Consider the following 27,501-nt stretch of genomic DNA (forward strand, 5'->3'; position numbering starts at 1 on the left):
CTGAATCGCATGGAATCATACATAACTGATTCCAATCACCTGCTTTGAAAATTCCTTCATTAGCAAATCAGCCAGTCTTTAGGAAATTGCTCATTACTGATATCACATATTAAACGTAATAGAGCCTTGTCTGGAAGATAATCCCCTGAAATATTAGATAGGTGAAAGAGAGACACACAGACATAGATAGATCGATAAATGCAATAAAATTTAACAAGGAAAATTCCACACAAAATAGCACCATATTTATTCGGAGTCATCAAAGAGTTCTACATGTGAATTTTCCAGAAAACTGAAACTTATCACATTAACAAAACTTTGAAAATGTTCACTTTCATAACAATCTTTTCAAAAAACACAATTTCCTACTTTCTTAAACACAGTATGTACAATAAAATTTTATTTATGATTAAAGTTATCACTGTGACACATTAATGTACTACACTATAATATTCTGATTCCTTCAGAAGGTGAATGACTATAGGACTGCATGTATCTATATAAACCCAAAAACCAAATCCGTTGCCATCAAGTCGATTCTGGCTCATAGCACCCTATAGGACAGAGCAGAACTGCCCCATAGGGTTTCCAAGGAGCACCTGATGGATTTGAACAGCCGTAGCTCTTAACCACTACACGACCAGGGTTTCCACAGATGTATATAATGGCCTTAAAACACTAGTGTTCTATAGTTTACCTATTTTTTAAAAAGTTTTTCCTTTTTCCTTGAAATGACACAACACTTCAACTGTCAGTGTGCCTAACTCCAGGGGCTAACCCTGTAGATTTTCCATGGGCTAAGAAATCAGATAACCAACCCTGTTGGGGCTGTAAAATTTAAAGTTAATTGACTCCAATTCAAAAAACCAAACCCACTGCCAACAAGTTGATTTCAACTTATGGTGACCCTAGAGGAGAGTAGAACCTCCTCCATAGGGTTTCCAAGGAGCGCTTGGTGGGTTTGAACTGCTGACCTTTTGGATTAGCAGCTGAACTCTTAACCACTACGCCACCAAGGTTTCCCAAATTAGTAGATTCTAAATAAAGGCGACAGGATTATTGTACTTATTATTAATGGCTCAGAGGCCTTTTTATGTCCAGGATCCCTGCTATGTTTTGAACAGCTGAGGTCACTAGCACTCAACAAACGTTAGTTGAAATACTGGCTCTAACTTATACATACACTAGAGTTAATTTAAAAAAAAGTAACAATAACTGAATGATTTGATTAATCACAAAGTGATATTCTCTACAGGGAAAGTTACTCAACTTGTCTCTGACAAAAAAAAAATTATCTGTATAAATGAGAAACAAACGCTAAAGAGAAAAATGAGAAGAGGCAAGAAGGACAAGTTAAAACAAAACAACAAAGTCCATACCTTCATGGCTTTAGAATTCAAGACTCAGCACTTTGCGAATATTTATTGGTAGTGTTTTTTAAAGTATAATCACAGTGGTTATTGAATATTGATTACATAAATTTGCACCAGTCTATACCACATATCTAGGAGCCCTGGTGGCTCAGTGATTAAGAGCTCAACTGCTAACCAAAAGGTCGGCAGTTCAAATCCACCACCTGCTCCTTGGAAACCCTATGGGGCAGTTCTACTCTGTTCTACGAGGTTACTATGAGTCAGAAACAACTTGATGGCATTGAGTTATACCACATATGTATTAAACACTGCTTTAAAAAAATCAGTGTCTTTCTTCTAGCAAACATTTCTCACAGACAACTTCAAAATGAATTTTCAAGTTATTATATATATTTTTTAAGCACCTGCAATGTAGGTACACATTTCTCTTTACTAAAAGATCTATGTTTCATTGATATTTCTGGTCAAATAATTTACTGTAATCACTCTTGAACACTGATTCAAGTAGAGGTATGAAATAAAATACATATTCTTCATATGATTTGTAAGTATTGCACTGTATAGTTTACAAAGTTAGAAGTCTACAGAAATTAGCATTATAACAGACCTTAAGAAAAACAATCTAAGTGAGAACAAATCAGTACTGTTATTACCACTGATACTAATTTCCTGATTAATGAAGCTCATTAGCTCTCATAAATCACTTCTATGGCTATAATAATTGAGTACAAGGAAAATAAAATTTCTTGGTTATTTCAGTTTTACTCAAGTGGACTCAAACCACGTAAGACACATCTTCTCTTCCTTGGATTTCTCAGTATATTTCTACCAACTCCCTCAAATAATTTAGTGTTCAGAAAAGACTGGTAATTCCCAAGACTCACTACCAAAAACATGCTAAGGGTAAGGAACATGTATGATTGCATGGATCAGATTCATGGGTTGATCAGATTCATATATGGACTACAAAAGACCCAACCAAGCTAAACTCTGTCAATCACTTTGCAAAGGGCATTGCAGAATTGTGATGTTGGAACTATTTGTCATTTTCAGGATTTCCTACTTCTAAAAATACTAATAATGCATTCAACAAAATTTTATCTAAATAAAGAATTCACAAAGTTTCAACTAAAGTTGCTAACTTCTATGACTGGTAATATCAAGCAATTTGGGGGGTGGAATTATTTAATAAGGAAAAATTTGACTCAAATACTGATTCTAATTTTTGGTCAATTGAAGTTGCCCTCCCACCATCATAAGCCTGTCTATTCTTGGACACATAGCTCTGGCTTCACTTTTGTTGTGTGCCATGGAGTAGATTCTAACTCATAGCAACCCTACAGGACAGAGCAGAATGCCCCACAGGGTTTCCCAGGCCGTAGTCTTTACAGAGCAGATTGCCAGGTATTTTCTACATGGAGCCTCTGGTGAGTCTGGAGCCACTGGTGGGTTTGAACAGTTGACTTTTCGGTTAGCAGCCAAGCACTTAAACCATTCCACCATCAAGACTCCTTAACCAAAACCAAATCAAACCAAACCCATTTCGGTGGAAATTCCAACTCACAGTGACCCTACAGAGCAGAGCTGCCGCATAGGGTTTCCAAGGCTGTAATCACTATGGAAGCAGACTGCCACATCTTTTTCCTGAGGAAGGGCTGGTGGGTTTGAACTGTCAACCTTTTGGTTAGCAGCTGAATACTTAACCACTGTGCCACCAGGGCTCCTTAAGCTTTCTGTATTTCTCTTTTCTCTGCAACTTCTCTTAAGTCCATTTCAGTATCAACCTATACACTCCTATGTTTTCTTTACCTCTTATCCTACATCATACCTCTCAAGCAATACTCACTTCTATTCTTCAACACTCCTACTTATACTGTTACAACAGACAATCAGACTCTCCATAAAGATTGGACACTTTTAACATGACAGATCTGGTAAGTAACACTGCTGATAAGTTTTGGGAAAAAAAAAAATACAAAAAAAGGACAATCACAAAATGACAATTGCTTACCAACTTTTGAGTATGTTTGTATTAAGGATCTCTGATGGCACAATGATTAAGCACTAGGTTGCTAACCAAAAAGTCAAATCGAACCCACCGGTAGCAGCTCTGCAGGAGAAAAGACCTGGCAATATGCTCTCATAAAGGTTACTGCCTAGAAAACCCTGGGGCAGTTATACTCTTATAAAGCATCCCTATGAGTCAGAATCGACTCAATGGCACACAACATGTTTGTATTAACTACTGATACACCTACATCTCTCCAGTTGCGTTCACTAATTCGAATGGTCAGAACTACTACTTTAAGCTGATAAACTTTTAAACTCCTGAAAAACTCATATGCATATCTGGGTTACAATTTTAAACCTAAGTAACATAACAAATATTTAAACGTAAAAATAAATATAAAAGGAGTAAACATAAAAATACAAAACTCAAAAGTTATAAAACACTATTTCTTTAAATTCTGTTTTACAAGAGCTTTCTTTTTGTGCAAAGCTACCAACATACAAGTTAAATTTTGTTGCAGTCCAAGAGTCATATTCACATGTATGATTTTACATGGTCCTTTTATTTTTGCGTATTTATTAGTAAGTATAAAAGCGGTTTGCATGACAAAGACTGCTGCACACTATATTATCTCTGACAAAAATAATAATGCTATCGCTAGAGATATTTTCACAAAACTATAACACAAAAAAATTGTGCAAACAAAAAATTTACTTTCTACCTAACCATGCATGAGTCCAAACAAAGGCATATGCCATTAAATAAAAATTTAACTGAGTAGAAAAACAGTCTATTTGTATTGGTTGCTAATGTGGTGGTGGGGCCCTGGTGGCAGAGTGATTAAGCACCTGGCTGTTAACAAAAGGTGGGCAGTTCAAATTCATCAGCAGCTCCTTAGAAACTCTATGGGGCAGTTTTACTCTGTCCTATAGGGTCGCTAGGAGTCTGAATCTCTATAAGTCGGAATCCACTCAACGGGAACGTTTAGGTTTTTTTTTTTTTTTGTAATGTTTGGTAATATATAACACCTTTCCATTATCCTATCCTTTCATAAAGAAAACTAAAATATGAAAAATATCTAGAATAATACACAACAACCGCTAAGAGTGATTACTTAGGAGCAGAGATTTAAGACTGAAGAAGGGAACTTGTCAGACTGCAGTAAGGTGCTTTTTACACTATATATTCTATTAAGTGTAAACGTAAATAACACTTTCGTAGTTTAAAAAAATTATGAGTGGATTATCTAGTTATCTGATCACTTTAATAATGAACTCACCACTCTGAATACTAAACAGAATCTACACACTGCTGAAGAATATGAAAAGAGGTTATACTTTCATTTTTTATAAGACACTGGAGAATAGAAAATAAATTTGACGTCAACCTTGTTTAAGGAAAAATTGAGTTCAATACCAAAGTGTATGAAAAGTCATTTTGTTTTTAATTAAAAATTTGCCCTAAAACATTCCACTATTTCTTTATATATGCAACATGAAATAACCATTCCTAAACATCAAAGTAACACAGAAGTCAAAACTCTACCGATAATTTAAGTTAACGGGCACGGTCAAAAAGATTAAAGAACGATTTTATTCTGACATCAACTACTATCAGAGAGATAAGAAACCCCTCCAAATACTGCCCAAAAGTTGTTGTAAATACAAAGTTACAATTATGAAGAAGTTATCAAAGACCATATAAACGGGAATAAATGCCCAGAGGTGGAAGGCATTCTGTTTTAGGTGTTCTGAGAATGGCCCGTGGAGAAAGGTACTGCAGCAAAAATAAACGACAGAATGTTAACAGATCTAGAGTACTTTAGAGAACGGCAACAAGGAAAAAAACTAAAAGAACGTTTGAAAGGATGAGGAACAGCATCCAATGGAATCATCACGTCTGCGCGATCACGGCTCCGGACTTCCAGTGAGTGGGACGGGGGTGGAACTACCACCGCGCGGGGGAGACGCAGCCCGGGCTGAGAGGAGCGTACGCTTCTGCAGGTGGCAGAGCGCCCGCAGTGGGTGGGGAGAATCGTGTAGCCTCAATAGGGTAACTGTACTCCCTCCAAGGCTAGAGGAAGCTGACACAGCACGTCTCCCGGCACGAAGAGGCACTCGCCCTCAGCCCCTCCCTAACAACTTGCCTTGTGAGAGTTGTGGGTCTCAGGCCCCCGGAACCCAAGGCTCCGCCATCCAGGACAACTGCTTCTGCCAACAAGGACCCGCGAGAATCTGGAGATCTCGCGATACAAACCCAGTAGCATCTCGCGAGTTTCCTCTAAAACCAACATGGCGGTTCTGAAAATCAGTACTTAGAAACTAGAAAGTGTTTTAATTACCGTACTAGATAATGTGCAAAACATAGAAAGTATAGGAAATGTTTTACTGCCTGATGTTTATTATCCTATTCCCTTAATCGAGAAGAAAAGCAACAAAGAACCCTAAAACTTCCCAGTGCTCGCGGTTACTCTAAACACACACCGCAGCCCTCCGCCTCTGCCGGCCTCCTTGCCTGTCACGTGGACACCGATTATGTGCGTACCAGTCACGTGGCCGCGAATGAGCAAGCGCGCGCCCGTCACCCTCTCTAGAACCCTCCCCGCCCCCTTTCGCCCGCGCACACGTGCGCGCGCACCCCCGCCCCACGTGGGGGTTTCGCCGTCGCCACAGTTGCCGCCGCCTCCTCCAGCCCCCCCCGCCTGCGCTCAGCTCTAAATCCGGGTCCGAGAGTCGACTGCCGCTTGGTGTCCCTTCCCCCTCCACTCTCCCTCCTCCGCCTCTGGCCCCCGCCACGTGCCCAGAGCGTCTGCTCACCTTTCGTGCGGGGTTGGGCGCCGCGGGCCACTCGGGGAGGTGCCGCCGCCGTGGCCGCTCTCCGCCCCTGCCACGGCACTTGTTCGGGTGGCCGCTGCCGCAGGAAGCTCGACAGCGGCGCTGCGGCGCTTCCAGGTGGGTCCCCGCCTCCCGCTCCTGCCACTTCCCGCAGCACCAGCGGCTCCTTCCGGTCCCCTCCTTTCTCCTCGCTGGGACAGGAGGGCTGCGGCGGCTGCAGGCGCGCTCACTACACCGCCTGCTGGTAACCGCGGCCCGTGCAGCGCCCGGGCCCGGGGCCCGGCCCCAGGCGAGGTTCGGTCTTCGGAGTGCAGGACCAAGTCCATCTCCTGCGGCAGCCTGGCTGGGTCCTACCCATGGAGAAAAGGCGTCCCCGTAGTTCCGCTGTTGGAAGTCCGCTTCATCCTGCCCTTTGTGACTTCTCACGAGGATTGTAAACCTTAGCTCCCTTAGCACTTTGGTCTCAATCTAGGGAAATATCTGTACATGTATCATACATGCTCCTGCCTACCTAATCTCCAAGCCCACGGCCCCCTCGCTCATCCCTTTGGTTTTCTGGCTATTTCTGAAACATGCGAGCTTTTGCGCTTGCTGTTCCCTCTGGCTAGAACACTTGCAGATTTCTATTTGAAGTCCCTGCTCACAGGTCAACATCAGAGAGCTGCCTAGACCACTCTAATCCAAAATAGCACACCTGCATCACCGCTGTTACTCTCTTTACCCTGTTTTACTATTAATGATTCATTAACAGTTGTTGCTTCCAGACATTATTTACATGTTGGTCTCCTTGCAACCAAGAATTAGTCCTTAAAGGCAGGGACTTTCTCACTTTTGTTCATTGCCATAACCCCAGTGCTCAGAACTGTGTCTGGCACAAAGCAGTGCTCGATAAATACTCTATCAAGCCATACCAAACAATAATATTGACCATGCCAGAAAAGCCCAACACACATTAATGGAGATAAGCATCCAGCTTGGGTTGATAGTACCATAGAGAACCTCACGATTTATTTGCTCTGTGCTGTGGAAAAACTAAGCTAAATCTTCTTTCCCTGTTGATAATTTGAAAATTATGTTCCAAAAATATCAGATCCAGTGGTGGTGGTTGTATGCCATCAAGTCGATTCCAACCATAGTAACCCTATATGACAGAACTGCCCCATAGGGTTTCCCTACACTGTAAATTTTATGGGAGCAGATCGCCAGGTCTTTTCTTGCCCTGAGCACGTGATGGGTTTCAGCCTCAAACTGGTTACCAGCTGAGTGCTTAACCATTGTGCCACCAGGGCTCCTTAATCTAGCAGTATTGCCCATTGCTGTCAATTCCGACTCATAGCGACCCTATAGGACAGGGTAGAACTGCCCCGTACAGTTTCCAAGCTGTAATCTTTACAGCAAAATTTGCTTTCACTCTCTTGGAACCCAACTGACGTGCAATAAGGAAGATCAAGCTATCCTGCCAAATGGGAGGCCTCGGAGATTAGATCAAATGGAGAGGCTTTGAGGAAATATGGTACCTCGGCCAACAGTACTAAGGCCCTAGTCGTGAAAGATCTTGGACCTTCCGGCACAGCGTAACTCCAAGCTGAATGCTTATGAGTGCCCTCTGTCGTCAACATATGGAGCAGAACCACCCAGGCAACCCATGGTTGCTGTTAGGTGCCATTGAGTTGGTTCCGACCCATAGTGACCCTATGTACAACAGAACAAAACACTGCCCGGTACTGTGCCATCCTGATACTCGTTATGCTTGAGATAATTGTTGCAACCACTGTGTGAATCCATCTCACTGAGGATCTTCCTCTTTTTTACTGACTCTCTACCAAGCATAATGTCCTTCTTCAGGGACTGGTGCCTCCCGATAACATGTCCAAAGTATGTGAGACGTAGTTTTGCCATCCTTGCATCTAAGGACCATTCTGGGTGTACTTCTTCCAAGACACATTTGTTCGTTGTTTTGGCAGTCCATGGTATATACTGAGTATTCTTCGCCAACACCACAATTCAGAGGCGTCAATTCTTTGGTCTTCGTTATTCATTGTCCAGTTTTAGCATGCATATGAGGCGACTGGTAACATCATAGCTTGGGTCAGGTGCACCCTAGTCTTCAAGGTGACATCTTTGCTTTTAACACTTGAAAGCAGTCCTTTGGAGCAGATTCACCTAATGCAATGCATCTTCTGATTTCTTGACTGCTGTTTCCACGGATATTGATTGTGGATCCAAGTAAAATGAAATCCTTGACAACTTCAGTCTTTTCTCTTTTTATCATGATGTTGCTTATTGGTCCAGTTGTTAGGATTTTTGTTTTCTTTATGTTGAGGTGCAATCCATACTGAAGGCTGTGGTCTTTGATCTTCATCAGTAAGTGCTTCAAGTCCTCTTCACTATCAGCAAGCAAGGTTGTGTCATCTGCATAGCGCAGGTTGTTAATGAGTCTTCCTCCAATCCTGATTGCCCCATTCTTCTTCATAGAGTCCAGCTTCTTGGATTATTTGTTTAGCATACAGATTGAATAGGTTTGGTGAAAGGATATAACCCTGACACACACGTTTCCTGGCTTTAAACCATGCGGTATCCCCTTGTTCTGTTTGAACAACTACCACATGATGTGTCGTTTCCTCACCAGCACTATCAAGTGTTCTGGAATTCCCGTTGTTCACAATGTTATCCATAATTTGTTATGATCCACACAGTTGGATACCTTTCTGGTATTCTCTGCTTTCAGCCAGGATCCATCTGACGTCAGCAGTGATATCCCTGGTTCCGAGTTCTCTTCTGAATCCGGCTTGAATTTCTGGCAGTTCCCTGTGGATATACTGCTGCAGCTGCTTTTGAATGGTCATCATCAAAATTTTACTGGTGTGTGATATTAATGATACTGTTTGATAGTTGTGAAAATATATTGTTGTTTTACACCAGTAAGTTATGAAAGTGCTTTGTTATGCTAGTGAAAATAGTCTTCAACCTGAGTTGCACCATGACTTTCCTGTTGAAGAGCTGTACCTGCTGCCATATTCATAAGCAGTGTTGCACTTCAGACCCACATCTCCTGTAGCAGAATTTCATGTGGGTGACAGAATTGAAGGAACTTAAATACTAAGGGTTTGTCTGGGAACAAGTCTATACCTGAATAGTTGCCATCATAAATAATTATGCCTCCATAATTTTGCCAAACTTACACACTTCAGACATGAATCATCTACTCAGCAGTTAGAGCCCTCTAGGGGGATAGACTGGAATCTTGGACTTTCTGCCATTGGTGATCTTTGCTCACTGGTTACGTGTTCAGCTGCTAACCAAAGGGTTGGCAGTTCCATTCTACCAACCGCTACTTGCAAACCCTATGGGGTAGTTCTGCTCTGTCCTGTAGGGTCACTCTGAGTTGGAATCAACTCAATGGCAACAAGTTTGTTTTTCTGGTTTTATAGGACTATGCATCTGGAAGGATTGCACCCAGAAATGGGGAGAGCAATACTGTGCATTTACTATGTACTTTGTATCTATTAAATCATTTAGTTTCATGGCATCCCAATGAGGTAGATACTGATTTTGCAGATGAAGAAGCTAAGGCCAGAGAACTTGCAAGGGTCACAGAGGTAGTAAATGGCAGACAGTATTCAAGTCCAAGCAATCTATCATAATGTTGATTGCATTCGTGACCTTAATTCTTCACACCTCTCTGTATCCACACCCTTTGTCATGTAACTTTGCAGTTCCTCTCATTAAGATAATTTATTTCCCCATCTCTTGATTCTGAGTTTTACCAGGTAATTTGCTTTGGCCAATGAAATGTTAGCAGATGTAACACATGAGGCTTGGAAATGAGCTTGCTTCTCTGCCATGACCAAGAGAACATGTCTGGGTTAGCGTGCTGGAGGACATATAAAAAAGAGCCAGTTTGCTCCAATCATTTTACCCAAAGTCATCCTAGATCTGCCAAACCTTAGACAAGTAAGGGAGCCCAGCTGAGGTCAGCAGAGCTGCCTAGCCAACCCACAGCTGACTGAAGATGCTTGAGTGAACCAAGCTGACATCTGCCAAGGCCAGATTAGCTCAGCTCCACAGATTTGTAAAATATTCTTGTATACCACTGAGGTTTTATGGTGGTTACAATAGCATTATTGTAGCAATAAGTAACTGATACACTGGCTCGGGCGTCCATACTCTAATGACTATTCATATTGCTTTTCAAATTGTTGAGTTTTAGATGACTGACAAAGGAGTAGATATAACCAGCATAGAAATTTGGGACTAGAGCTTGGAAGAAACATTTGGGTAGTGAAATATATTTGAGAACCATTTTAAAAGGAGCAATAGTTGAAACTAAGGGAGTGAATGAGCCCCCTAATATATATATTTATTAAGGTAGAGAGACAGAATTACTGTTTAACATTCAGAATGAGAAAAAGTAAAAGGCAGCAAAGGAATAGGCAGATGTGTGAAGGGGGAAGTCTATAAAATGGCAGCATCAAACAAATTTAAAAGAGGGAGGTTTCAGCATATAGTTGTTATTGGGTAAGTCATTCGATTTTCTTGGTGGAAATTCACCTGTGACTTCTGAAAAAAGCATAGTTTTGGATGGAGTCAGCCATGTCTGGGTTTGAATTCTGACAACAGCTGGGCACATTCATCTGTTTAGCCTGCTACCTGACACTAAGAATTCGATATTAATAGTGGTTGTGTCATTAGTAAAATAGCTTTGAACAGTACCCATTTTCCCCCTAGAAAATGTTTCTTACCTGCCTCCCCACAATTGGTTAAAAGAGCAACAGGTATATTCAAACCAGTCACCTTCCTTTGAGAAAGGAGGGAGTAGCTTCAAGACACAATTGCCTCTTTCTGATAAAATTAACCACGCATAATATTCCAAAGTTTATTAGGAAAATAGTAATGACTGCTAATAAGAAAAAGCCACATAAAGAAAAAAAAGTGAGCAGGCAATAGAAGCCAGATAAAACCCATTGCTGTCGAGTAGATTCTGATTCATAGCGACCCTATAGGACAGAGTAGAACTGCCCTATAGAGTTTCCAAGGACTGCCTGGTGGATTCACACTGCAGACCTTTTGGTTAGCTCTTAACCACTACACCATCAGGGATTCCTGAAGCCAAGAAGCCAGATGGTAAGTCTGAAAAAGAAAGAATTAATACTAAAGAAGTGGGAGTAGAGGTGTAGACCAATTAAGTAACACATTTGTAAATAAAAAAGAAGAAACTGGTGTGGCACATTGGTCACGAAAAGATTAATTTCCCTTATCCTCTTCCTCCCAGTAAGGGAGAATTCTTCATGTCTGAAGGCAGGGGAAGGTGCTAGTCAACAAGGAAGGTTTGAAAAGCTCTGTGGCATAGATAAGGAACCCTGCTGTTACAGCACATTAAAGTGCTTGACTGCTAACCAAAAAGTTAGTGGTTTGAACCCACCCAGCAGCTCTACAGGAGAAAGAACTAGCAGTCTGCTTCCGTAAAGATTAGAGCCAAGAAAACCCTACAGGGCAGTTCTTCTTTGTTACACTGGATCACTGCAAGTCAATCGACTTGATGGCCTCTAACATCATAGCATAGTATTCTTGATTGAAATATGTACTGGGGGAAAAGCACCCTGAATTAATAAATGAATTAATGAATGGAGGGAGGAAGACAGGGAGGGAAAAGGACCTTTCTTCTCTAATTTACAGAGAGAAAGAAGATCCAGATATTGAGGTGGCAATGAAAAGAAAAAGGAGCTTATACCTCAATCTTAGTAAAACGGGTGAAGCTATATGTGTAGCCAGGGGAAGGGCAAGGTTTGGAAGAGCTGGCATGACAGTATGGTGTGCTAGGAAACTGACAGTCACTAAAGATGTCACCAAGCACTGAGAGCTAAATTGATGTAAAATTAATTATTTTATGATTACCATGTAAAAAAATCTTAAATATCTTATGTTCAGTGGTTCTAAATGGTTCCAAAATTCTATCCCTTCTTAAACTACTTTTTAAAACTGGAAGTAGTTTAGTGATAGTTCAAGATAAATGAATATGGTAACAGCTATACTATTTTAGGAAACCCTGGTGGTGTAGTGGTTAAGAGCTCAGCTGCTAACCAAAAGGTCGGCAGTTCAAATCCACCAGGCACTTTTTGGAAACTCTATGGGGCAGTTCTGCTCTTTTTTTTAGGGTCCTTATGAGTAGGAATCGACTTGACAACAACAGGTTTGTTTTTATACTATTCTAAAAGTTAGTTTTAGAACCTGTACACCAATGTTCATTACAGTACTTTTCACCATAGCCAAAAGGTGAAAACAACCAAAATGTCTATCAACAGATGAATGAGTAAACAAAATGGAGCATACAATGGAATATTAACCATAAAAAGGAATGCAGTTCTGACGCATGCCACAACCTAGATGAACCCCGTAAACATTGTGCTTAGTGAAATAAGTCAGGTGCAAAAGGACAAATACTGTATGATCTCACTTACATGAAATAAGCAAATACATACAAACCAAAGATTATTAATGGTTACTAGAGGTTGAAAGGAGGAAAGGGGGAGTTTTTGCTTAGGAAGCATTTTGTTAATGATGGTGGAATAATTTGGAAAAGGATAGTGATAATGATCGTACGACATGAAGAACGCAATCAATGTCAATGAAATATACATGTAGAAATTGTTGAATTGGCAGATGCTGTGTATCTTCTCACCACAATTTAAAAAAAAAAAGCTTGCCTCTGTGTGTAATCTTAGGCAAATTACAACCTTCCCGAGGAACAGAGTTATTGTGAGAATCAAAGCAGACGAAACCTTAAAGTAAAATTTGTAGGAGGATCGGTTATGGTTTTTTTCTCCCCCACACACTTTTTATTTTGAAAATTTTCAAACCTACAGCAAAGTCCCAAGGGTAGAATGAACCCCTCTACCATTCTCCCAGATTCATCAATAAAGTTTGCCACACTTGCTTCATCTCTATATATATGCTGTATCTCTTACATACGTATGTGTACGTGTGTGTGTATTTCAGATACCATGACTTCACCCCTAAATACTTAAGGACATATCTCTACATTACTAGAATAGTTATCACACTGAAGAAATTTAACATTGATACAACACTATTATCTAACACACTTTTCCTATTCAAATATTCAAATTTCCCCAACTGTGCCAATATTGGTCGCGGTATAAACTATTTCCTCTAACCCAGGATCTGATTAAGAATAACACATTGCAGTTAGTTGTCAAGTTCTCTTAATATTAATTTAATCCAGCTTTTTTTTTTTGGTCTCATGACATTGATCTTTTTGAAGAGTCTAGGCCAGCTATTTTGTACAATGTGTGTCTCTTTTTTTAAGTATCTTGATTTTTTTTCCCTTAATATTAGATTAAGATGGCAGAAATGTTTCATAAATAATGTGTCCTTAAAAGTTAAACGGATTTTGAGTTTTTTATGATCTAGTGTGGCGGACATGGAGATGTACCATTGACCTTTCCTCACAAAATGACTCACTGTCCAGCTTTGAGGAATATACCTGGCTGACAGCCTCTAGCTGTTAGCTCCTCCAACGTCCAGCTCAGCTGTTAAGCTGAGGTCACTCTCTTTACCAGGTAGCTACTAACCAGTGATAGAACAAAGTCTGTTAGTACCAGTATCTAGCCATTTCTCCCCAATTCAGGACTCTTCTATGGGTAACCTTAGCTCCAGATCTCCCCATGGAGCTGACAGAGATCTTGTCAGGTCTGTATCACTCTCTTTACCAGGTAGCTACTAACCAGTGATAGAACAAAGTCTGTTAGTACAAGTATCTAGCCATTTCTCCCCAATTCAGGACTCTTCTATGGGTAACCTTAGCTTCAGATCTCCCCATGGAGCTGACAGAGATCTTGTCAGGTCTGTATCAGGGTTTGATGTCTTCTGTTCCATCCTGCTACCTCCCATTCTCTTTCTCTGGTGTTACTCCCTAAAAAATCATTTGTACTCCTAACTCCATCTCATTGATTACTTCGTGGAAAACCCAACCTGCAACATTCTCATTTAACAGATGAAGAAAACTGGACTTCAGTACTGTTCCAAATCAGCTGGAAAGTGATGTAGCTACAAAGATTTGAATTTAGGCAATCTAACTTCAAGAGCCTAAGCTAATAATTTTCATGTTAGAAATCAGTGTGGTTTTACCACATACAGGATCTGACTATCCCCTGAATGCACTTTTCGTATTTTTTAGCTTAAGTACTTCCAAGAAAAAAAATCACTCTTAGACAAATTATTTCTTTTATCCACATGTCACCACACATAGGCCAACATTTAGCTGATACAATCACCTACTAGATAGTTATATATTTTGATGACTATAATGTAAAAAGATTAGGGACCAGTATTCTTTTTTATGTATCTCAATAACAAGGACCCCTGGTGGCACAGTGGTTCAAGTACTTGGCTGCTAACCAAAAGGCTGGTGGTTCAAACCAACCAGCCACTCTGTGGGAAAAAGATGTGGCAATCTGCTTCCATAAAGATTTACAGCCTTCAAAATCCTGTGGGGCAGTTTTACTCTGACCCATAGGGTTGGTCACTACTGAGTCAGAATTTACTCGATAGCACCCTGTTTCTTTTTTTTTTAAATGCCAGTAACAGATGTTGCTATTAATGAATGTGACTGATGCCATAATCAGTTTCAAAAGAATTCACTGGGAGATAGTATATCCTGGTGAGTAACAACACTGCCTATGAAGTCACGTTAACTTAAGATGAATGCACTATCTGCTACTTCTTTGCTGTCTGACTTTGGGCAAGTCACTTAACCTTAGTCATAGGGTTGTAAAGGTGACTAAAGGTAAGTAAAGCACTTTACTAGAGTGAAACATTGTAAATATTCAATAAATGGCAAGCACTATTAAAAACAAACTTATTTTGATTAACTATTAAAAGCCAGGCATTAGACCAAATTCTGGATATTTTGAGACAAGTCAAAAGGACTAGTCAGTCCTTGAGGAGGATCATCATATAATTAGAAAGAAAACTAAAAACTATGTTTAAAAAAAAAAATTTAAATATATCTCAAATAGGTGGTGAACAGGCTCATCATTTCATTAAACATAAAAACTAAGTACTAAATGATTTCCTATTTTGTATACTTATGATTAGGAAATAACAGATACTAATATTAGCAAGCTTTATGTGCTTCACCTTTAATGTCTCAAATAAATTCAACACCCAAGTTATATGTTTTAAAATCATTTTTATTGAACTAATTTTAACAACACTGCTTTAGTTGGTGGCAGCTGCACCAAACCAAAACAAAGCCATCATGAATGCTATTCAACATCCCCAAAGTAATTCAGTATGTTTTCGTACTTGGAATAATAGTTAAACTTTTGACATCACATAATCAAGCCAAGTAGCAGTGCATTATTACATTATTCAAAAAGATTTTAAGCATTTCTTAAAAAATTATTTTGCAAGTGGCTTCAGCTTTATCAACAATCTCAATGACACATTCCACATTTCATGCTCTCAAAATAAAGTGCCCTAAAACTAAGTTTTTTAGTTACTGACATAATGAATATTATTCAGGGTTATAGGAACTAAAGTTTAACACTTTACAGTATTAAGAGGCAATAAGTTACTAGTATCTGCTCACACAAATTCCATCCGAACTAAATACATCCTTGCTACATTCAAAAGACATTTTGTAAGTCTCAATATGCTAGTTTATATGCTGCAGTGCAAAAGAAGTAACAAGCTAAGGTTTCCTGAGCTTTAGGGAATTAACAACAATTTTCTGACAACTACTCTCAATTTAAAACAGGCTATTATATGAAGCCTTGTGAAAACTACACAATTAAATTAGGTTTTTGGAGAACTGAAAAAATTGGTCAAAATTATGGTTTAGGGTAGTGAAAACGCAAAACTATTTATACTACAGAGAATACTATGGATTTGCATGTAGTACAAAGATCAAAGATAGCCTACTGATTACCAAGTGATCATAACTGTCCTTCTCTTTCAAAATATTACACTGAGAGACTTGAAGGTATTTAGCATTAAATATACCAGCCTAGCATATTACACATTTTAACACATTCTTCCATAATGCCCAGTAAGAAGGAATAAAAGGGATAAAAAATCAAAAACCAAGAAAATAAACATGCTTTTAGGAATGTTTTTGCATATGTATATAGCAGGGGGAGTGAAAATGATCTCTCACTGAATCACTACATCCTCAAAATTATAAAGACCGAGTTTCTACTTCAATTTTTTCTTCTGCTTGTAGTGTATCAGGGTTGACATGAACAACTGGAGGTCGTAGGATAACTTCAGGCCCTCCACCATAAATGGACTGTAAAAAATTCCATGTTTCTTCAGAAATCTGACCAGAATCTGCTCCTAAAATTATGTGTATACAGAAAGAATAATGTTCACAAACCTACAGATTCATAGTGCTTACAGACCAATACTAAGAATGACAAAGCTTTCATAATCTACCCCAGCAGGAATCTTCTAGAGAACATGAATCTTCAGGCTACCAGCCCATCCTACTATAAGCTGCAACGTTATGGTCTGTCTGAAAAAGGTATAGACCCTTTTTCCTAGCTCCTATCAACAGCCTTAAACCCTCTTCTGAGATAAAGCTTAAACACTGGCTGCTCTGCACTATTTGTCCTACTTCATGTATGAATTACATTTTGAGCTGGGTAAAAAGTGCCATAAATGGCTACTGACAATACAGTCTTAACAGTGAAAAATCACTAATAAGGCTTAAAATATTAGTCAAGCTTACCTTGCCTGAGCATCACATTACCACATTTAGTAACTGCAATTTTAATGTTATCAATAGGACCTGGAGGATCTAAGGCAGAAAGAAAAATTATCAAAAACCGTACTTCTCAAAAAAATATAAGGCAGGATTTCATAATTCTGTGCCTGGGATAATTGAGGGCTATAACTAATCAGATTGATTATTTTTTAGGCAGATTATTACAGTCACTTCTTACCTGTCTTCCGAGATGCTGCTTTTTTAGGTCTTAAAAACCAAAGCGTCATCAAATCGATTCTAACTTACAACAACCCTATGGGACAGAGTAGAACTGCCTCACAGGGTTCCCAAGACTGTAATCTTTATGGAAGCAGACTGCTACATCTTTCTCCCACAGAGCTGCTAGTGGGTTCAAAACTCTGACCTTTCAGTTAGCAGCCAAGTGCCTAACCACTGCACTACCAGGGCTCCAGGAAAGGTGGAGAAGAAGCTCTCTCAGTACCATTCGGAGTCTAATAGAAATGATTTCTTAACTATCCATGTGGGAATTACAGGTTAAAATGCACTTTTAATGCTATCAAAGAACAATTCTTCTGTTATTTCAAAAGAAATTATACAATTCTCAATTTGTTTCACACTGTCATTCTGTAAACTAAAAATAATGAAAAGACTGTAAAATAAAATGTTAAAATACATTCTTTTCTAATTTATGGGGGGGAAAAATCCTTATCTGATTTTCCTTTAGTCCTTATGCTAGAAAAAGGCATTAAGGAAGAAAAAAAAAAACTATAAAACCACCACAAAAAGACAAGCAAACTGTTTAATATTTTTGTCACCTTTTTGTATTTGTATAAATGTAGTTTTTTTTTTTTACTACAAGAAGAGTTCAACCTAAGCGTACTGTGTTGAAACCTTTTTTATTTATCAAGAACATCTTAGTTTCAAATTATTAAGTACTGTCATACAAAATTATTTTAAAAGTCACATATTGCATTAAGCCATCATTAAACCAATTTCCTGTTATTGGGTAGATTTTTTTCAACTTTGCAATATTAAGATTGCAGACTAATTTTGCCCAGTTCCTTTATTCCTTCTATGAATATGCTATAATTCATAAGATAGGTTAAAAAAATTAAAGACAACCAGAATATAAACCTAGAATATATGATCCTTGAGGGCAGGGATCTTTTTTCTCTTTTGTTCACTGATGTAATCCCAAATGCATATAGTTGTTCCATAAATACATGTCAAATAGATAAAATCTGCAAAAAAACTTTTCAGTTAACCACTTACCTCCATCTTTACCCTTCACAAAACTTTCCCATTCTCTAAACCACTGCATACTAATGCAATAAAAAGTAGTTGGAGAGTCTTCTTCTTGGAATGCTCTGTTGAGCTATAGGGAGGGGAAAAAAATCAACGAATATTAGAAATTTGTAGCAGAACAGTATAATCATTTTAATTCAGAATCTGGAAAGGTCAATTTCTCTTACACATGGACTGTGAAACAGTAGACATACACTGACGCTAAGTTATCTTAGTACCAGGTCCTGGGATGGTGCCTACTAATAAAGAATTCTAGACTATGTCTCAAAATTTAACAAGTATACAGAAAAGGGATGTAAAATACTGGGTAAGTGAAGATGGTCAAGGGAAAGTCCTCAAAGCAATAAAGACTAATTTATTACAAATCTAATGGGTAGATTTTATTTAAACATATATCCACTGTCTACAACTTTGTTCACTTAAGATACTGGAGACATTTTCTTATCACTCAATAAAGAACAACTTCCTTGTTTGTTTTTATGGCTGCAGACCGTACAGATGTACCTGTCCCCTATTCATGAAGATTTTGCTATTATAAAGACAATGCCACAATGAATAATCTTGTACGTGCACTTCACAGGTAATATACAAATATGTGTAGGGTAAATTCCCAAAGTGGTTGCAGAGTCACTAAAGATGTTCCACTCCCTTTCACCAAAACTACAGCCTAAGGAATGGGTATATGGCTAACACGAGTCCAAACTCTAACTCAGAATAACCCAAAACTGATCCAACTCACAGCAACCCTCTAGGACAGAGAACTGGCCCCATAGGGTTTCCAAGGAGCAGCTGGTGGATTCAAACTGCTGAAACTCTACTTGAAATTTAAATCTTCAGTGGAGTATCCTAATGGTCAGAATGGAGTCATTCCAATTCCAATTCTTGTTAGCTATATACCCAGTGCTACCTTGGTTCCCAAACCTCCTGAAGCCTAATAATGTGATTTTTCTTTTCAATGAATTTCTTTTTGGTTTAAGTTAGCCAGTATGCTTCTAGTGCTTACAAACAAAGAAATCCAACTGATGAAGATACAAAAAATGAAGTACAGGCGACAGACCCACAGAAAAATAAAGGGTGTTTGGAATTTATCTAATTGTAGTACTGTGAAAAGGCAGTCAGACTCCTAAAATAGTGTATGCTACCTGTGGACAAAGACAACCAAGTTGAGGTCTTGTCAGTCTTCTAATCAAAAATCCTGTGATTATCCCCATTTCACTCAGAGTAAAAGTGAAAGATTCTTAGAATAGCCCAGAACACCCTCCATGATTTGGCCCCAATAACCTAACTTCATCTTCTAATACTTTATTTATTCACCTGTGGTCACATTGGCCTCTTTGCTATTCTCAGAATCAACCACATACATTCCTGCCTCTAAAGGTTTCTGCACTGGTTATCAGAAATCTGAATGACTATCTCCCTCACCTCCTTAAAGTCTCTGCCTAAATGCCATCTTCTAATGAGGCCTATCTTAACCACCCTGTATAACACTGCAACCAGACTCCTTTTCTCCCCACTGTACTCCTGATCTCTCATCTCCTGTGTTTTTCTTTTCCATAATAATATCACCTTTTAATATACTATATAATTTAGTTATTTATTAAATGTAAGCTCTCTGAGGGGAAGGATCTTTCTGGGATACAAGGTAGCTGCTTTCACGGAGAAATGAAAAGGAGTGAAAAATGTTGTGTCTGTCTCTGATGGTTGACAAATAAACCTAAGTAAGTTTGTCTAAAGGCACAGATTGAGAGGCGGGGCCCAGAAGGCAGAGTAGTCGGACGCTTGCTGTGGTCCTCCTACGACAAAGACCAGAAAAAACAAGTGAATCGATTATATATGATAAGCAGGGAGCCCTGAATATCAAAAAAAACAGTTGAGGGACTGGACTGAATGAAAGGGGGAAGGAGAAAAGTTCATAAGCAGCGAGGAGTGGCCAGACCTGACCCAGAGGGAACTGGCACCCCGCAGGCCAATTCCACTGGCATGAGTACGGTGAGACAGTGGCACTGCGAAAGTGTTTTCCAGATCAGGAGAGAATAAGTGGCAGAGAGTCGACCCTTAATTAGCAAAAGTACCTGAGTTTAACATACCTCGTGGACCAAAAATATTTCTTTGGGAAAAAACTCTCTCCCACTCAAAACCTGCTCCCTTCCCACTCTGCACTCAATCCCAGCTGGCTGCATCCCCTGGGCCAGAAGGACCCTGCACTCACCTTGAGCCATTCTCCAGGTCGTAGAGAGGGAACAAATTAACAAACAGGGAAAAAATAATCTGCCGGCTCCCCTAAGCCAGGAACTCGGAGCAGAAACAGCTCCCTTGCCTGGGCACAGGCATAAGGGGTCCACAGACGTTGAATGCCTTTCACCCCTGCATAGACCTGTGTGGCCCCATTTCAGCAGCAAAGCCCCTCATTAGCAGGGTATAACAGGGTATAGACCTGAAGTCTGCCTTCACCTGCTTCGACTACCTAGTGGAGAGGCAGGTTTGTGACATTTGACACCGCTCTATTAATCAGAGCGCTCACCTACCCACATCAGGGGCCTGTGGACTGGTGGCTCCACCCATGATACCTAGCCATGCACGACAGAGGTCCAAGAGTAAGTGTTGCCTCCCAGTCCTTACAGCCAATAGCACTGGGTGTCCATACACGACAGAGGTCCAAGAATAAGTGTTGCCTCCCAGTCCTTACAGCCAATAGCACTGGGTGTCCATAGCTGGCTGCAAAACCCATCCACCTACGTGCTCTAGGGAACAGGGACACGCTTTCCTCACAAATACTCAGGCAGTTGTCAGCCCCTTGCCTTGCTGAGAGCATGACCCGCTACTACAGCCAGATACCTGGGCCTACACCAATCACCCCTACTCACCTAGGACTGTAGGTGAGAGCCTGACACCACACACCTTGTGACTGACTACCTGGACACCTGAGCTGAATCCATACAAGAAAAGTGAACGGACTCCTGGGCTCACATACCTAGTAACAGCTCTAACCACCTGGTGACAAGATATTATAGCTTCAAAACCTCCAATGATCAAATTAGCTCACTTGAGCAGCCAATGTGGGCGTATCAAAACAAGAAGGTAAGGCACAGTAAGCAAACATAAAATGAGTAAATAAAATAACTTATTGATAGCTCGGAGACAACAGTATCAAATCACATAAAGAGGCAGACCATGATGGCTTCAGCAAGCTCACAAAAAAAAAATCAATATTAATTTCTGACAAAATAGACTTTAAAGCTAAATCTACCACAAAGGGTAAGGAAAAGCATTATGTAATGACTGAAGGGTCAATACAACAGGAGGACATAACCATAATAAATACCTACCCATCCAATGACAGGGCTGCAAGATACATAAACTTGAGCAGCACTGAAAAATGAGGAGACTTCATCACACCATATTTGGTAAAGGACAGGACATCCAGAAAGTAGCTCAATAAAGACACAGAAGATCTAAATGCCACAATCAACCAACTTGACCTCAGAGACATTTAAAGAACACTCTATCCAACAGGAGCCACGTATACTTTCTTTTCTAATGCACATGGAACATTCCCCAGAATAGACCACATATTAGGCCAGAAAGCAAACCTTAACAGAATCCAAAACACCAAAATATTACAAAGCATCTTTTCTGACCATAAAGCCATAAAAGTAGAAATCAATAACAGAAAAGGCAAGGGGAAAAAAATCTTAATGCATGGAAACTGAACTACACCATGCCAAAAACTACTGGGTTATAGAAAAAATTAAGGACTGAATAAAGAAATTCATAGAATCAAATGAGAATGAATACACATCCTACCAGAACCTCTGGACCCAGCAAAAGCAGTATTCAGAGGCCAATTTTTAGCAATAAACACAACCATCCAAAAAGAAGAAACGGCCAAAATCAAAGAACCCTACAACTCGAACAAATAGAAAGAGGACAACAGAAGCCCTCAGGCACCAGAAGAAAGCAAATAATAAAAGTCAGAGCAGAATTAAATGAAACAGAGAACAAAAAAAACAATCAAAAAACAGTTAACAAGACCAAAAGCTGGTTCTTTGAAAAGATCAATAAAATTGTTAAACTGTTAGCCAAACTGACAAAAGAAAAACAGGAGAGGAAGCAAATTACCCAAATAAGAAATAAGATGGGCAATATCACATCAGTCCCAACTGAAATTAAAAGAATCGTAACAGAATACTACAAAAACTTGTACTCTAACCAATTTGAAAACCTAGAGGAAATGAGGAAATGGAAAAATTTCTAGAAACACACTACCTACACCTCACTAATGCAAACAGAGGTAGAACAACTAAATAAACCTATAACAAAAGAAGAGATTGAAAAGGTAATTAAAAACTCTCAACAGAAAAAAGCCCTGGCCTGGACGGCTTCACTAGAGAATTCTACCAAACTTTCAGAGAAGAGTTAATACCAATACTACTAAAAGTATTTCAGAGCATAGAAAAGGATGGAATACTCCCAAACTCATTTTATGAAGTCAGCATAACCCTGATACCAAAACCAGGTAAAGACACCACAAAAAAAGAAAAGTACACACCAATATCCCACAAGAACTCAGGCACAAAAATCCTCAACAAAATTTTAGCCAAAAGAATGCAACAACGTATCAAAAAAAAAATAATTCACCAAGAACAAGTGGGATTCATACCAGGTATGCAGGGATGGTTCAACATTAGAAAAACAAGCCATGTAATCCACCACATAAATAAAACAAAAGACAAAAACCACACGATCTTATTAATTGATGAGGAAAGACATTTGACAAAGTCTAACACCCATCCATCATAAAAAACTCTCAGCAAAATAGGAATAGAAGGAAAATTCCTCAATATAATAAAAGGCATTTGTACAAAGCCAAGAGCCAACATCATCCTAAATGGAAAGAGTCTGAAAGCATTCCCCTTGAAAACAGGAACCAGACAAGGATGTCCTTTATTACCACTCTTATTCAATATTGTGCTGAAGATCCTAGCCAGAGCAATTAGGCTAGATAAAGAAATAAAGGGCATCCAAATCGGTAAGGAAGAAGTAAAAGTATCTCTATTTGCAGATGACATGATCTTATACACAGAAAACCTGAAAAGAATCCACAAGAAAACTACTGAAACTACTGAAGATTTCAGCAAAGTATCAGGATACAAGATAAACATACAAAAATCAGTTGGATTCCTCTGCACCAACAAAGAGAACGTCGAAGAGGGAATCACCAAATCAATACCATTTACAAATGCCCCCAAGAAGATAAAATACTTACGAATAAAACCAGAGATGTAAAAAACCTACACAAAGAAAACTACAAGGCACTACTGCAAGAAACCAAAAGAGACCTACGTAAGTGGAAAAACATACCTTATTCATGGACAGGAAGACTCAACGTTGTGAAAATGTCTATTCTACCCAAAGCAATCTACAGATATAGTACAATCCCAATCCAAATTCCAACAGCATTTTTTAATAGGATGGAGAAACAAATCACGAATTTCATATGGAAAAGAAAGAGGCCCCGGATAAGTAAAGCATTACTGAAAAAGAAGAATAATGAGGGAGGCCTCACACTACCTGATTTTAGAACCTATTATACCACCACAGTAGTCAAGACAGCCTGGTACTAGTACAACAACAGATACACAGACCAAGGGAACAGAATTGAGAATCCACACATAAATTCATCCACTTACGAACAGCTGATATTTGACAAATGCCCAAAGTCCAGTAAATGGGGAAAAGACAGTCTCTTTAACAAATGGTGCTGGCGTAACTGGATATCCATCTGCAAAAAAATGAAACAAGACCCACACCTCACACCATGCACAAAAATGAACTCAAAATGGATCAAAGACCTAAATATAAAATCTAAAACGATAAAGATCATGGGAGAAAAAATAGGGACAATACTAGAAGCCCTAATACACGGCATAAGCAGTATACAAAACATTACTAACAATGCACAAACACCAGATGAGAAACTAGATAACTTAGAGTTCCTAAAAATCAAACACCTATGCTCATCCAAAGACTTCACCACAAGAGTAAAAAAGATTACCTACAGACTGGGAAAAAGTTTTCAGCTATGATATTTCTGATCAGTATCTGATCTCTAAAATCTACATGATACGGCAAAAACTCAACTACAAAAAGACAAATAACCCAATTAAAAAATGGGCAAAGGATATGAACAGACACTTCACTAAAGAAGACATTCAGATACCTAACAGATACATGAAGAAATGGTCATGATCCTTAGCCATTAGAGCTATGTAAATCAAAACTACAATGAGATGCCATCTCACTCCAACAAGGCTGGCATTAATTCAAAAAACAGAAAATAATAAATGTTGGAGAGATGTGGAGAGACTGAAACACTTAAGACACTGCTGGTGGGAACATAAAATGGTACAACCACTTTGGAAATAGATTTGGCACTTCCTTAAAAAGCTAGAAATAGGAGTACCATATGATCCAGCAATCGCACTCCTTGAAACATATCATAGAGAAATAAGAGCCTTCACACGAATAGATACATGCACAGCCATGTTCGCTGCAGTAGTGTTTACAATAGCAAAAAAAACCGGAAACAACCAAGGTGCCCATCAACAGATGAATGGATAAACAAATCATGGTATATTCACACAATGGGATACTACACGATGACAAAGAACAAATGATGAATCCATGAAACATAACATGGACAAATCTGGAAAGTAGTATGCTGAGTGAAATCAGTCAGTTGCAATAGGAAAAATATTGTATGAGAACACTATTATAAGAACTCAAGAAAAGGTTTAAATACAGAAGAAAACATTCTTTGATAGTTACAAGGGTGGGGAGGGAGAGGAGTATTCACTAATTAGATAGTAAAAAAAAAAATTAGATACTAGACAAGAATTATTTCAGGTGAAGGGAAGCACAATACACAATACAGGGGAAATCAGCACAACTGGACTAATCCAAAAGCTAAGAAGTTTCATGAATACAACCAATCACTTCGAGGGACAGAGTAGCAGGGGCAGGGGTCTGGGGACCATGATTTCAGGGGACATCTAGGTCAAATGGCATAAAAAAGTATATTCAGAAAACGTTCTGTGTCCCACTTTGGTGAGTGGCATCTGGGGTCTTAAAAGCTACCAAGCAGCCATCTAAGATTTATCAGTTGGTCTCAACCCATCTGGAGCAAACAAGAATGAAGAACACTAATAACAAAGGAAAATGTGAGTCCAAGAGAAAGAAAGGGTCACATAAACCAGAGACTATACCCTTAACTGGGCTTTTTTTTTACATCAGCCTAAGACCGGAAGACCTAGATGGTGCTGGCCTACCACCAATGACTGCCCTGACAGGGAACACAACAGAGAATCCCTCATGGAGCAGGAGAAAAGTAGGATGCAGACCTCAGATTCCAGTAAAAGGACCAGACTTAAAGGTCTGACTGAGACTGGAGGGACCTCAGAGGTCATGGTCCCTGGACTCTCTGTTAGCTCAAAACTAAAACCAATCTCAAAGCCAACTCTTCAGACAAAGATTAGACTGGGCTGTAAGGCATAAAATTATACTGGTGAGGAGTGTGCTTCTTAGCTCAAGTAGATACTTAAAACTATATGGGCAGCTCCTTTCTGGAGGTGAGATGAGAAGGCAGAGGGGTACGGGAGCTGGTTGAATGGACACAGGAAAATACAGGGTAGAAAGGAATATACTGTCACATTGTACAGAGAGCAACTAGGATCATACAACAATGCGTGTTTAAGTTTGTGCATGAAAAACTGACCTGAATTGTAAACTTTCACTTAAAGCACAATTAAAAAAAAAAAATCAATTGAAAGCTAGGATTTTCTGTGATGTATAACTTGTCTCCAGAGAACTGAAATTTCTGAAATGTAAGGTCAGATTGACTCTGCCAGATATATCAGGACTCTCTTTACCTTTGGTCGAAACCCTGGTGGCATTGTGGTTAAGTGCTACAGCTGCTAACCAAAAGGTAAAGGTCGGCAGTTCAAATCCACCAGGCACACCTTGGAAACTCTAAGGGGCAGTTCTCCTCTGACCTAAAGGGTCGCTATGAGTTGGAATCGACTCGGATAGCAACAGGTTTTTTGTTTTTTTTTTTTAACCTTTGGTATTAGGAAATTTCTTCTAGCTACAACTAGGTGGCGACTTTTTAAAATTTACTAAGCACAACCACGTTAATCTAACGATGTGTTTTTCCTGGAAATTTCTCTAAACTGTGGCTGTAAAGTTCTTCCATTTTCTCAAATACCTATTAGACAAACACTGGATTCTGTATCTATCCAATACATTGAAACTTTTCTTTCTGTTTATCCTTTTGTGCTTCATTTTAGGAGAAACCCTTCACGGAATCTTTCAGCACGGCTCTCCAGCAATATTTATTCCGCCATTTAGTCAAACCATTTATTGGGATTTTTTTAAGGATGCAATACCCTTATTCATCTTCCTGAGGATTAATCACACTTAAGACACAATTTGGGAAATCACAATTCTTTCCAGATTCCAAAAACTACGATAATGCCTTTTTTAGTTTTTTAATTGTTAATTTGTAATTTTTTTAAACTTCTGATAATGCCTTCGTTAAGTGACTCAAGTGTCCATATTCACTGCTCTAATCAGGCAGACACCTGTAAGCCTGGTGCCTTGTGCAAAGTCATCACTGGTATCTGCCACTTCCAAATTTGAAGCCCAAACAGTCATTAACTGTGACCTTCTTCAACCTGATCCTATCTGCTTTCAATTTTTCAGAAACTCCACTTAGTTTCTGGTCCACTAAGGAAAACATATTCTCATACTCCACTGTTATTTTATACTTACTTTATTAAAAAAAAGAGGGGTGGTGGAACAGAACAAAAAGCCTTTTTTTAGGGAATAACCTAGGTTCTCATTAAAAAAAAAAAAAGCTTTATTAAAGTATAACTCACTCAGTCTTAGCGTACAGTTCAATGATTTTCAATAAATTTGTATACTCGTACAACCATCACCACGGTCTAGAACACTTCCATCTAGCCCCAAGCAACCACTGATCTATTTTGTCGCTACAGTTTTGCCCTTTTTAGAAATTTCATATAAGTGGAATCATACATTGAAGTCTTTTATTTCTGTCTTTCTTCGCTTAGCGTGTTTTTGAGATTCATCCAAGTTGCTGCACATATGAGTAGTCCGATGCTTTTTGTTTACTACTGAGTAGTATTCCATTGTGTGGATATAACACAT

General features: G+C 39.2%; 2 protein-coding genes across 5 annotated transcripts in view; both read right to left on the reverse strand.

Annotated features, from left to right (window-relative positions):
- The window catches only part of ZZZ3 (zinc finger ZZ-type containing 3), a 115,915-nt gene extending 109,356 nt beyond the window's left edge, over window positions 1-6,559 (reverse strand). The window contains exon 1 of one of the 3 annotated variants that reach the window (XM_049875589.1): window positions 6,201-6,559. In XM_049875589.1, coding sequence (XP_049731546.1) covers window positions 6,201-6,544 — 344 coding nt within the window. In that variant the 5' untranslated portion in view covers window positions 6,545-6,559. The remainder of the gene's footprint in view (window positions 1-6,200) is intronic. The other 2 variants (XM_049875587.1, XM_049875585.1) reach the window with 2 other exon arrangements.
- Window positions 6,560-15,426: 8,867 nt separating this feature from the next.
- The window catches only part of USP33 (ubiquitin specific peptidase 33), an 88,958-nt gene continuing 76,883 nt past the window's right edge, over window positions 15,427-27,501 (reverse strand). For both annotated transcript variants that reach the window (XM_049875582.1, XM_049875581.1), the window contains exons 22-24: window positions 18,241-18,343; window positions 16,972-17,040; window positions 15,427-16,577 (exon numbers count right to left, since the gene is read on the reverse strand). In XM_049875582.1, coding sequence (XP_049731539.1) covers window positions 16,420-16,577; window positions 16,972-17,040; window positions 18,241-18,343 — 330 coding nt within the window. In that variant the 3' untranslated portion in view covers window positions 15,427-16,419. The remainder of the gene's footprint in view (window positions 16,578-16,971; window positions 17,041-18,240; window positions 18,344-27,501) is intronic.

Source organism: Elephas maximus, chromosome 3 (assembly GCF_024166365.1).
Source record: "Elephas maximus indicus isolate mEleMax1 chromosome 3, mEleMax1 primary haplotype, whole genome shotgun sequence".
Taxonomy (NCBI): domain Eukaryota; kingdom Metazoa; phylum Chordata; class Mammalia; order Proboscidea; family Elephantidae; genus Elephas; species Elephas maximus.